Here is a 13826-nt window from a genome sequence, read left to right as displayed (position 1 = left end):
CAAATTCATTTTTATTCTAATCCTGAAAAGATGGGATTTCTAGAGCAGGAGACCGCGCCGTAATATCGAGCACTAACCTGCATGACGATGGAACCGCGGACGACGTGGTCCATTGTTCCGTAATCAAACTGCTCCTTGACATCAAGGTAGAAGTTCTCCTTGTCGGGACTGATGGCGCGGATGAGTTTGGTGAGGTTGTTGGAGTACAGGGTGCTAGACTGGGTGGGCAGGCGGCTGGGAAGATCGGTGTAGCCGACGTGGACCACACCCTAATGGGAATGACAAGGACTCGTTAACAAGCATGGAGTCTGCCTGCTGAACTTTCTGCTTGTGGCTTTGCAACTACACATAATATCCTGGTTATTTTAATATGCAGGGTTACCTTTTTCAGCTCCATACATTTCAATCTTTGTTCACTATACCAATATAAAATGGTACCACTTTCTCACTACCCAAATGAACCACAAACCAACATGCTCAGAGAGAGAGAGACAGACAGAGAGAGAGAGAGAGAATTCTCCCCTCAGCCAGGGGCCAGCCAGTCACCTTGTGGACGGACAGGTCTCCAGGGACGGTGGTCTCGATGTTGCCGCCGGCCTCGGCAGCCAGGTCCACCACCACAGAGCCGTCCTTCATGCTCTCCACCATGTCCTTTGTGATCAGGATGGGAGCCTTGCGACCTGGGGGCAGAACACCATGGCAACGCAAGGGTCAAATGTCAAAAAGCCTTTTGTGAATGTCTACTAGGATTAGTGCAGACAAAAACAAATACATAAATAAATATATAAATAATAAAAATAATATATATTGTAGAATGATTGGTTAGAGTTTGAAATGAAAAAAGGTGAAAACACCTTTCCACTGAAATCCCTTCATCAGTACACATAGAGATGCTACTACTTTAAATAACACTTGTAACAATACTTGTCATTACTACATCTACATTCCAAAAAACACTAATGAAATAAACATCATAAGTTCACACTAAGTACCATGGTTTCATTTTCTACTTATTCTAACATCTCCGAAGTTCATCTCTAATCAAGCCATCAGCTGCAATCTGGTGTGCACGTTTGTTTGACATCAGATGAACATCAGTACGAACGCAGACACGCAGTCAAGGTCAGAGGAACCGGCTTTAACAAGAAACAGTAGTGCCGAAACAAGCCGGGGTGAGTGGGAACCTGTGCGCCTCCCTGGCCCTCTCTCCATCTGCTAGAAACCAGTCTCGTTCAGCTGCTGACCCCACAGCCCTGGGTGCACCCCCCACACACACACACACACACACAGAGAGAGAGACACACACACACACACACACACACACACACGGCCGTGACCTCGCTCTGCACAAGCTGGCAGGTAAACAATTCCCTGATGGAAACGGCTGACGTGTCCCAGGGCCAAGTGAGCGTCAGCTGCGCTCATGCAGGTGGCCAGGTTTCCAGTGCAGCGCTGGATGAGGGCTTATCCATCAGATCGCAACACAACGCATACAAATTTACTTAAAAATAAAATCTCTTAAGTGTAAACAAATACCGCACTGGGGGCCAGAAAGCATACAATTCCAATTTGTCTTTGGGTTGCTGACTGGATTCACATTAGCGGTGTGGTTAACATCAATCTAATTTGAAAATAAACTGGCAGAAACGGGAATGGACCTTGCCAAGCAAAGATGAACTTCATGAACTTACTTTTTACATTTGTGATTTTTCCAAACTGAACCAATGGTGCATGGCCTTAACAAGACCTTAAAAGTTAAGAGCAGAGCAACTTAATGATCATGACCATGTACCGTATGCTGTGTGTTCATGTTAAACTAGGAGATCTACTCTACTAGTGTTGCAAAGGTAAACAGGTCGATAGAAAGGAGATGTTGTGCTGAGACCCATCTGAACTCATGGGGGATAAACCGCATCTGCTAGATGCCTCACGGCAAAAGGCATTAAGTAGTGTGTATACTTTACACATCTAAAGTTTAATGTGAAGCCCTATGCTGTTTTTCTAGAGCCCCCGCCACAGATAAGGAGATGTAATCATTCATCCATCATCTCCGTTGACTCCACTCATTTACAATGAGCACTGTTCAACAAATGTGACTTGTTGCACAATTTCCCCTTCATTTCCCATGTTTCTCTCCCCGCCTCTCTCAAGCACAGCACCACAGGGCATCCATCTTATCTGTCTGAGGCTGGTAATGATACAGCTAATATCAGGAGACCACATCAGGGGCCTTAACTGCAGCAGCCATCAGATCCTATTTTAATACAAAGCAGCTCAGCACTAACAGGAGTTTTACTAAGGGCCCTGGGGCACAGTGTACAGAGGACAAGGGGGAGGGAGAACAAAACAGGAGACATGAACTTGAGTGGTTGGAGGAAGGCGCTCTGGAGATTTTTTGGTGCCTCAAACTGCTCGAGTAGTGGATGGCAATGTGGAGAGAAGACGAAAAAGTCACAATACAGATGTTCCCTGTTAGCAGTGTGCCATTGCTAAGGAACGTCAAAACAGAAAAATGGAAATAACACAAAAGGGAGAAGCACAACCAGCGTTTCCCATACATAGGCCCGCCACAATATCAACATTGTCTTAAATGGCGTGTGCATAGAAAATCATTGTGTGTGAAAGGTCAAAGGGAGGATTCATATGAAGATGGCAGATATGGAAGCTTTGGAAGCATTATGGGGGGCATAGTGACTTCTTACACAGAAAAACACTACATACACTAACTAACAAAACTCTCAATTAAGTTATGTTCAAGCACATACAAAGCCGTTTCCCTCAGCTAACATTAGAATACTGCTGGGTTGTCAAGGTTAGCACACTACAAAGTGACGCTGCTTGTCAACATCGACCACGCAGGGCACGTATAACTAGGCAACTATTGATTTTACTGACTCCAACACGGAGTGTTTGCTCAATCTCGTTGTCTCTTCCAAGACTTAAAAGGGCTTGTCCCAATGACAAAATGTATTAGTTTGAAACTTAAACACACACGGGGAAACTGCACAGTCCAACCAGTAGACGATAACAAGCTACCCAATTAGGCTACTTTGTTTCCATTATCACCAGGCTCAAGCCAACGCTGCTGACAGCAGAAAAGACCCAAAAGTCGAGCGGTCACTATGGGAGAGCAGATAGCGCTGAATGCTGATGCAACAATGGAGATGGGCAGCAAACACAGAGATGAAGGATTAGCGCAGATGGCAAAACAGAACAATTTGTAGAAAAACAGGTCTCATTTCCATCAAGGCATCAGCCACCATAGAGGCATAGTTACACATCACACTACACAGCGTGTAAAAAGGCCAAATGTAGTAGTAGCAGCAATATCTGCATGTGGGCTGTGAATGAATAATAAGAAATGAGGCGTTTGTCCTTTTCTCTTCCTATAGCAATAACATTTCTGTTGTGATATGAAACTACATATATACCAGGAATGAGGGCAGTGGTGATGATGATGTCCACATCCAGCGCCTGTTTGGCGAACAATTTCATCTCGGCCTCGATGAACTCCTTGGACATCTCCTTGGCGTAGCCGCCCTGGCCCTCGCCAGACTCCTTGACGTCCAGCACCTCCAGAGGCTCGGCTCCCAACGACTTGAACTGCTCCAGGGCAGCCGCTCTGAAAAACAACAGCAGCTTTTGTCCCCCCGCACCTTCACAACAGGTTTATATGCAAGGATAGTGGTCAAAATCATTTATAAATGAAAAATGTCCAAATTGATTGACCAAATAGCCTATTGTGCTTATTAGTACACTCAGTGCTTTAGCTGATCACCCGTTTTGAAACTTGCATATGATCAATAAACAGCTGGCTAAGGGGATATGGAAACCTATCTGCCCTGCTGCCCTACTGGGCCTGTTCAGAGCAAGAGGGGGCAATCACCTTAGTGGACACAGCGCAGCGAATTCCACACACAAGGGGACAGCAGGTCAAGTGTGCAATGCCAGGCATCACACAAGGTCATCTACTAGGTTACATGTATAGTAGTTGTAGTATTTGACAAAACTTGGCTTGGCAGTGAATGACATATTTAACACATTGCCCAAACCTGACACATAAAAAAGAAGAGCAGGGAGTTGTTTAAAGAAAAAGAAAAGAAAAAGTAATAGTATCCCATTGACCAATATTACCAGTGTAAATTTGAAAGTTGGCTTTACTAATTGAAAAGGAATAGAGAAACTGAAGGCACGTTGAAATGCTGAAAACCTTGTAATAGCCAGTGCAACGCTGCCACCTATTGGCCAAAGCTAGACATTGGACCTGATAATATCCTGGACCACTGAGACATCAGGATCAACAGGTCCATCCATCAGTCTGGTCCAGTAATCCCCACGCTCCTGATTTACATTAGAGGGGGATCATCTCATTAGTCAAATGACTGAGTGGCAAATTAGGGCAAATAAGGATCCCCACTTCTGCCCACAAAAAATGAGCCAATCCAAAGTTATGCAAGCAATAAGGAGAACCCAAGGGTCGCGTGGGACATCGAGCGCCACCACGTCTGTTCTTAATTATGCCTCGCTCTTATTGCGCTGAATAAAAATGAGCTTTTCTTCTCTGATCCTCCACCGCCACCCCTCTGGAGCTTCGACTTTCAGGACGCAAGTCTGACAGCGTGTTGAGGGACATGGTGGCCCTTGTGATGTGGTGCGGGATCTCGGGAATGGTTTATCAGCGCCCCCCCGGTCGCACAGAAACCGCTAGGAAATTGAGCGTGTTCCAGCCGAAGCGGTGGCAAGAAGACATTTCTATCCACATTGAAGAAGGCGAGAGAAGCGAAAGTGACATTCAGTGCCGTATGGGAGCTCATTAAAACGTTTCATCCCAAATAGTTTTCCTTTTCTAAAGTCCAACAGTGCTTTCCTGTTTCAACGCAATCCAATATAAAATGGAGTCAGGCGGTCATGTCAGGTCATCTTCAGACTTCAACTTCATTTGCCCCCTTCCCTAATCTCAAACTTCCGCAACTGCGAGTGGCTCTGGCTTTGTGTTGTTGCAAATGAGTGGACCCAAAACAACAATTTAAACACCCAACGTTACCAGGACAGATTCCCATTCTTTACCTGGTGTCAAAGCCTCGGACGATGGCGCCCATGGCCCTGGCAGTGCCAGCGGCTGCCAATCCCGCCACGCCCCCGCCAATAATCAGCACCTGTCGAATACAATATGCACCAAGATCAATACACACTGAACATCAGCAGAGCGGTGTTTAATGCAAGATCATTACTGATTGGATGAAAACACAGGAAGAGAGAGCTGTTGTTCATGTTCATGATGGACACTACACTACCCAGAGCGCAACACTTTATTAGATCATTAGAAGTAGAAGTGGGACTTGATTTAGTTCTGCATCTGAAACATGCTGATCTAGAGGCTTTAAAGGGAATGATTTTAGGCCTATTGAGAAGCAGTCAGCTTTGCTAGCTCTCAATCTCAACAGATGATTGAAAAGGGCATACTGTATGTCGTCTGCTTGAAACAGGCCACATAACTGGCTCAACACATGGTACACTAGACAGACCGTGTCCCAGGCCTGGTGTGTTCAGACCACACACAGTGGTGTACCTTCGCTGGGGGAACCTTCCCAGCTGCAGTGATCTGGCCAGTGAAGAAGCGTCCAAAGTTGTTTGCTGCCAGTACCACAGCTTTGTATCTGCCAAAACAAAGACGCATAAACTCATAAATCAACACTGTCTGCGGATGGGGCAGTATTGATACAAACCAACCCTGGCTAGAAAAATCAGGCCTGTTTATACCAGACACACACCCACACCCTACCCCCCCCCCCCCCCCCCCCCCCACACACACACACACACAACCAGTAGCAGACAAGAAATTTCCCTTCAGGTCTTTATGTTAAAAAGTAGGGTGCTTAAAATAATAACAATGTAAAAAGCCTTGAGCCTTCATAGAGATTTTTGTGGCCCAATTCACTTAAGATGATGGCTAAAGATGGAGTCCAGGCCAAACTTGCTGAGTCACGGAGCTGAATGTATACAGATGTTTTTGGTTTGGGGGGCCACCTTTCCCTGCACAGCAGACTTTAAGCATTCCCTCACCTACAAAGTCCAAAGGACGGCTAATAGCTGACTAACACTGTATGCTTTAAGTGCTTTTGTGAAACAAAGCAATTCTTAAACTGCAATGTATGGAAAGTCTAGCGCATTAATAAAGACATTTTCTTCAAAATCACACCTTCTCAAAATCAGTGCAAAGAAATGTGATTTGTAGAATTTAGAAAATTAGTCACAGTTTTGCAATTTGGCAATAACAAATCCTCACCCAGCAATGTTTGCCATTGAGCTGAGGGCATCAAAACCTTGGGCTATGGTGACACGGGGCACCTGGTCCATAGCCAGCACGGTGGCCTTCTTCTGGGACAGCTGGTCCATGAGCTCAGGGTTCTGGGCCGGGTAGATGAAGCTGATCAGTGTAGCGCCGTCCTTCATCAGGTCAATCTCGTGGGCATCCAGCGCCGGATTCAGCATGGGGGCACGGACCTAATGGGCACAGGGAAGGAGAGAGGAAAGGGGGGAGAAAGAGATTAAAACAGCCATTTACTGAACCAGTATGCAGTGGTGCCTTTGAGTTTACTATTGAATGCATTTACAATCGTCAGGGCCCCTTTTTAAACTACAGAGACTACCTTGATCTTCACATCATTATTCACATCTATATCATCATCTATATACTGTAGATTATAGATAGATAGATAGCCGTGGCCTACTGGGCTTCGAGCTCGGAGGGTTGCCTGTTCGATCCCTGACCAGTCCATGGCTGAAGTGCCCTTGAGCAAGGCACCTAACCCCTCACTGCTCCCCGAGCGCCGCTGTTGGGCAGGCAGCTCACTGCTCTGGCTTAGTGTGTGCTTCACCTCACTGTGTATTCACTGTGTGCAGTGTGTGTTCACAAATTCACAAATTGGGATAAATAATGACCCTGTGGTCTTCTGTCCTTGTGCTGCTTACAGTGTCTAATCTGGATATTGCTGATAATATATTCCTATGAGCATGTGAATGTTGTACCTATAGCTGTTACGCATATACCTTGAAAATGACATTTTCATTTGTTAACTGAAAATTAAGACATCCTTTTATTAATTAAAGGATGCAGGCTGAGGGGGTAAGAATACAGCAGGCTCACACTACTGTTCTTATAATATATTGTAATACAATGCATATGTTCATACTTAATAATGTTACTGCTTCTACACTGCACATGTTGTTCAGACATCTATTCTGCTCTTATTAGGTTACCGCTAACACACTGCACATATATATATATATATAGTTCATTTATATTACTGTAAACTATTCCACTATAACTTAACTCTTGTCCACACTGCACTACATATATTAGACTGTTTATTCACCACCTGTCTATACTGTGTACATCACATTGCACTTTTCTGCTCCCCCCCCCCCCCCCCCCCCCCCCGTTAGACGCAAACTGCATTTCACTGTCTCTGCACAATGACAATAATCTGTGGATCTAATCTAATCTAATTTTATCTCTCCCAGCACTCGCACTGTGTGTCCAACCCACCTTCAACAGCATGTCGGAGGCAAAGACCTCCTTGGCATCCTTCACAGTGGCCCCAGCCTGGGTGTACATTTCGTCCGGGAACTTGGCGGTGTCTCCGGCGCCCGACTCCACCACCACGTTGAAGCCCTGCTTGACCAGGGCCTGCACGCCAGCGGGAGAGATGGCAACTCGCCGCTCATTCTGGAAGACCTCCTTGGGCACGCCAACTGTCACTTGTTTATAAGGAACACCTGTGAACAAACGGCACAGAGGAGGACTGAGCACTGCTATGCGTATATAGCGTAGGTCTGTTACTCCAACACAGACAGGCATCTTTGTGATATACAGTGCATGGCAGAAAAATGGTACCCGATCAGTGTGCTCTGACTAACGTTAAATATCATCAGATCTCCGTCTTCTGCACGTTTTTAAAATCAGTACCCTTTGTTTAGGCTATAAGCATTGTCTCTTGTTATAGACCTTGATTTTCCTTGAATTATCCATTGTAAGTCATAAAACAATACATTTCCATGAAGGGTCACAGATAACCTCTCCATCTCTTGTACTGTATACACCTGGTATTACATTTTATTGCACTGCAATAACACGGCATGAGGCAAACATATTACAGGTAGCCTTACAGTAAAAGGTACTGTACTAGATTGGAGTAGGAAGTTAAAGGATCTAATCCTACTTCAAAAAAGAAAAAGAAAAAACACTATATGATAGTTTGAATGACCGGGGTAATGTAGTAGTGCTCTGAAGGCAAGATTGCCCTTTGCCACTCCAGCACACACACACTAATAACGCCAATATTCAGTATCAAGAAGCCTTTCAAGCAAACCCCTTTCAGCACAATTATACAACTGTGGCAATTGCTCACCATTGGTTAACAACCCATGCTGGAGGATGGTGGATGGTGGATTCAACTAGAAACATGATACTCAGCACAACTTTCTTGCCAAAAGACCTTTGCAATAATGCAGAGTGCCTGATCCATAAACTCATTTGGACAAGCCCTTCTGAGCCGTGTCCTCATTAGACTCCCTGTCAAGGCAGCTCCTGTGGAAATTTCCACTGTTGGCACTTGGACCTATAGATAACACCATCATCAGGGTATGTGTCACAAACAGTCTCTGACTAACAGGGGCATTTGTCCGCTCACAATTCCAAGTGAAGAGGACTTTAGGCTAACAGCTCCTAGCACCACACCAGAGTGTGAGACGAGATAGAAAGAAGGGGGTTAAATTTACTCAGTCCCACAGCGGTTAGAAAAGTATTTGGGCTAAGTATATGCTCCAGAGGAAATTTTCAGCAAACAACAGCGCTGCCTGCGCCAGCACTTTTTCGTCAAGTAATTGCAACACGAGTGCACTCTGCTAAAGGCAATGGCAGTAACCAGTCTTGTTTCTACTCAAAACAAAAGAAAACAGCTGGGATGGCGATGCGACGCAACAACAAAGCTGCACAAACCCACTTGTTATTGAAACACAATACACTTTTGTCCCCCCTTTCCACTTCACCCCTCCGGATTCTCAGTCCGACAAAGAACCTCCATGGAATAAACCATGACAAGAGGACGACACGTATGACAGCAGATCTCTGGAGCTGCTAACCTTGATGTGTGGTTCAGCCAGCCACCCCCCACCCCCGCCCGACACAGCAGACAGGGGTCAATTCCCATCTGCCCCCTTACAAAACACTTTCTCCCCCCCTCCACCCCCACCCCCAACAACCACAGATCCATGCCACCCTGCTGGCCTCTTCTCAGCTGATACAAAGCCAAAAATAGCTGGGCACAGCTGCAGGTTTCACGTCTGTGCAGCTACAAGGCTTCGAGCCATTAATGGCCAACCTCCAACTCACTCTCACTGTCTGTCTGTCTGCCTGCTTGTCTGCCTGCCTACAACTGTAATGTTAGCAGAGTAGTGGAGGCACTTCATTCATTCGCGTCCAAAAAACAACCCTCGCCTCTACGGCAGGTAAAATGCACTCCACCTACGGGACAATGGGTGGGGGGATGGGGGCGTGTGTGTGTGTGTGTGTGCGCAGGAGTGGAACAAGGGTGACCTTGGTGAGGAATGTATACATTAAACTGACGACCAAAGGTGAGTGGGGAAAAAAAGAGCTTCATCCTTGAGGTGACAAGGGTACGTCCCAAAGTGCCAGCAGGGAGGGCACAGGTGACAAATGTTTGACTACAAGCAATGGATTAGAGTTGCTTGAATAGCTTTAACTACAGATGCAGAAAGATGAAATTGGTGGATCTACAACAAGTGGACTGAAAGTTACTCAGGCTTGTGTCTGTTACCGAAGAGCGATGCAGCAAGAACAATGGCTGACTCATTTCAGCACTCAATGTCACCACAATCATACAGCATTACAAGGTGAACTCCTGCCACCGGTTACATACTCAAAATCCATCCCCCCCAGGTACTTCACTAAGTAACTTCTGTCAGGTAAAATATGCTGTCGCCTAATGCCAGACCTACAGGTAAGTTTACACAGACAGACAGCCTTCACCTGGGCTTTACTGTGTGTTTGTTACCTGGACTGTCTGCCCGCAGTAGAGCCTGTTGCGTCCTGAAGAAGCGCTGGAAGGGCGTCCGGACGTTGGTGATGGCCGGAAGCTTGGCGCAGGCGACCCCGCTGAGGAGCGGAGCAGAGCAGCTGGTGGCCACCACACGAAGAAGGCTCGCCATCGCGCACACGAGGAGGAGCTGAGCAGCCGGGTCCGACCTCCTCCTGCACAAAGGGGAGGGCTGGGGATGAGTCTGGAGAGAGGTGGAGGCCAGGGAGGGAGAGAGAGTGGCTCCTGACCTATCCCAGCATGCCTTTAGAGAAGCACTGGATGTCTGCCAGATTGAACAGCTATACATGCAATATGCTATATATTCGCTTCCCCATATAGCAAACACACACACACACACACACCCTCATGTCCAAGTGTGCCTGTGTCCTTGCCGTCAACCCCCTCATACCCAATGGACTCACGCAGTGTCATTTCATGCAACAGGTCACCATCTGAGTTTAGCATACAGCAAGTTGCTTGGTATAGAAACACAGGCCCCAGGCCAGTTTATCATTCAAAACATTTGCCCGAAAAAAGCAAAAGGACGGACACCAACAAACGGTCAAGGACATGGGCGTCATTTCGCAGCTTTTTGCTATTTGTTTAGTTCGGGCATCTCTGAAAAGCACGTTTAAAGAGATAAGGGCCAGTTCCAGAGGAAACTGAACGACACAACTGGATTGTTCTGGCGTAGGACAGCTCATAGAGGTTACTTTATTGATCTACACAGTCATCCTAACACGTGTCTAGGAGTTGAGGAGTAAATATGAACATAACTACCTAAAATACCGTTTAAACAGAAAACACCTAATTTTAGCAAAAAAAAACAGGCCTTGACATGTACTTCATAGGAATCACACCAAATTGTCGCCTACACACCCACTCATTGTGGCAAACTTCCAGATGACACCACGTCAGCACGAGTCAATGACATATTTTATTGTATTAATATACAAAACAAAAAAAACCCTTTCATTTTGCATCTGATTTTAAACATTAAAAAGGATAAGACAACGTGGAGATCAAAAAGCGAATAATAACACAGCATCAACTGAGTCCATTCAATTCCTCGATCATTAAATTATAAAGGATAAGTCAACAGTTAAGCGCTAGCTGAGCAAGTTCACTAACGTTACTGCATTCTGTGAAAGTGGTGACAACGCGTTATAACGTTGAGGTTTTCCATCGATACGTTAAACGTATTCTGAAAAGCTACGTGCCAAATGAGTGATACGATATGGTTGGCAAAATCTGCCTGAATTCGCTAAAAAAACGCTTGCAAGGACAATGTTAACTTTCTGCGATGCAAAAAGCAGGCCATGCCATGCAGTGATATAACGCATCTGATTGCTTTACGTTAGCTGTGAACAAAAGTGTTTGCAGATCATCGCATTTCTACAGGTATATATTTTAATATCATACGTGATTTCAGCTTTGTCTTTGATCACGGACCGACAGAAAACGTTAGCAAGCTAAGCTTTGGTTTTCCTGCTAAAGCACCATCTGTTCTTGGATTGAAGGAAGGCGGGCACAAACACTTTCTTTTTCATTACAGCTAAGTTACCAATGCAATTCTTCAATAGCTTGCTCGCTAGTTCGCTAGCCTGGACAATCTAACAATAATGTGCACAACGCGAGAGTGGAAAACTATCTGTGCACAAGCATACACATACTATTATGCATGCAATTAAAATGCTTTGCAATGACAAAAGTTCACTTTCAAGATAAAGCGACTGACCTTAGTGAATGGTTTGAGCGAGCGGTGTGAAGTCAAACTCACCACCCGGAAGAAATTGATATACGTTCTCCGGCACATTTTATTGGATCATATTCGGGTTGCCAGAGCGTGAAAAATTCCACGATGTATTTGGGCTATTTATCAATAGTTTCCATTAATGACTAGTTTATTTTATGTGGTTGCAATATTTCAATTATTATGTTCACTTTTTCAAATCACTTTTTGAATCAAACACTTTCAACTCAAATTGACAAGACAGGGTTATAGAACTAGTTCTTGTAAGCAAGCATATACTGTAGGCTACTGTATGTCAGAGGTCGTTTTGATTACAGTAGGCCTATGCAATATCTGTCTTATTTATCATGCATTTTAGCGTAATTTTAATTAATTTTAAAATGTATTGTTTATTCTCCAAATATGCAGCTTAGTCTGAAGACCATTATTTAGAGAATCGAACCTCCAAAATAACTTTAGTCCATTATGGCAATATAGGGCAAATGACATTGTCTGCTACTGACAGCTCTAATAATGTCATGCATGCTTTTGTCCAGCAGGTGATAGTATTCAGTAGCATTTGTTTGTAAGAGGGTAAAACAGGTAGGCTACATGCATGGAGGCCACAGGCCTACATTATTTTGTGAGTTGTAGGCCTAGCCCTGTACACCTGCAAGTATCAGGCTATTACTATGCACAGGTGTGTAAATGTGCAGGTGTGTGGGTATGTGCATGTATCTGTGAGACCTGTACATAATGTTATATAATAGTGTGTGTTTGTATTTTATTTGTATGTGCTACCATTGGTACATTGTTCCCAGTGTTATCCATTTCAAACATTTGCAATGCTTTATATGAATCTTTTGTTGCTTGTTGTCTGTTTCATGTCGTGGCTGGTGTTCATTCAGGGCTTTTGATCACGGCAGCAGAGGAATGCAGCATATTAGGATGAGAGCAAAGGATGTAAAAAGAAACAGCTGTAGAGCTGCGTTTTCTGTAGCCATTTCTTCCACTAGACTCCACAAGATTGTTTTTTTTGTTCCAAAAAGGAGTGTGCTGCCTTGTGGAAGTTGCCATGGATATATTGGTGACAGGCTTGTTAATATCCCATATGTTATGTTGTATCTCAACAGATCTCTGGAAGCTCTCATCTTTTTAGGCATGCTGAATCTTGCTGTGCTGAATAACTGCTTTTTCATGTGGGAACTTGTAGTCTACTTTTCTCACAAAATGCCACCTGTAACCTTGAACCTCTCAGCTCTGCTGTGCATTTCTTTCTGGAATCAGGCAAAAACAAAATGTTTTGTTCAGATGTTCAAATATGCAAAATAAAATTTCACTGTAAGCTCTCATAAGGTTACAATCAACATATCAGATCGTAAGAACTGTTATGTCTGTGTCTGATGAGGTGTGGCCAGGCACGACCTTTTCAAATCCTGTGTCTCAGATCACGAACACTTGATGACTGACCATCTTCATGGCGATTACATGGTTGATTTACCAAACCTGAACAGGGAACTATGAGATGATCTTCCTGGCACCATGCTTGACATGTGTGGTGGTCTATGGTCCCCCCTCCGTAAACAAATTGTGGATCACTCTGTTGCTCTGACTCGGCTCTGGAAGCTATTTTGTTATTTTTGGAGAGAGAACGCTGTGTGTGGATGTCGGTAAACATTTCAAGGTCTTTTAAAACTCCTTAATGCTGTGTGAGGGGCCTGACAAAATAACTGCTCCAGAACAACACAAGCCATTAATTATTTGTGTTAATAAGCTAATCGAACACTTGGGTCTTGCAGAACAACTTTGTTCCTGGTCATTAGTGTTTCCTTTGATGTGTGTTCTTTTGTAGCCATTGAATGTGTTGTTCATTTGTTCATTGGTGTGTGGGCATTCTGCAAAATTGTTTCCTTTTGTGGATGTGTTGTCCATGTGGCTATTAACAACCATCAGACTTTCTGTTCATTGCAGGTTCTCTTTCAACCTTGTGACAA

General features: G+C 44.6%; 1 protein-coding gene across 1 annotated transcript in view; it reads right to left on the bottom strand.

The window, feature by feature from the left end:
* nnt (nicotinamide nucleotide transhydrogenase) overlaps positions 1–11893 on the bottom strand; it is a 37172-nt gene extending 25279 nt beyond the window's left edge. Inside the window, exons 1-9 of the mRNA XM_062553890.1 lie at positions 11839–11893; positions 10077–10273; positions 7550–7779; positions 6287–6504; positions 5570–5657; positions 5068–5156; positions 3432–3622; positions 547–680; positions 78–269 (exon numbers count right to left, since the gene is read on the bottom strand). Of these exons, the coding sequence (XP_062409874.1) occupies positions 78–269; positions 547–680; positions 3432–3622; positions 5068–5156; positions 5570–5657; positions 6287–6504; positions 7550–7779; positions 10077–10230 (1296 nt within the window). The 5' untranslated portion in view covers positions 10231–10273; positions 11839–11893. The remainder of the gene's footprint in view (positions 1–77; positions 270–546; positions 681–3431; positions 3623–5067; positions 5157–5569; positions 5658–6286; positions 6505–7549; positions 7780–10076; positions 10274–11838) is intronic.
* Between the last annotated feature and the right edge of the window lie 1933 nt (positions 11894–13826).

This window comes from Sardina pilchardus, chromosome 14 (assembly GCF_963854185.1).
Source record: "Sardina pilchardus chromosome 14, fSarPil1.1, whole genome shotgun sequence".
NCBI classification, from domain to species: Eukaryota; Metazoa; Chordata; class Actinopteri; order Clupeiformes; family Clupeidae; genus Sardina; species Sardina pilchardus.
This window is presented reverse-complemented; position numbering and strand designations above follow the sequence as displayed.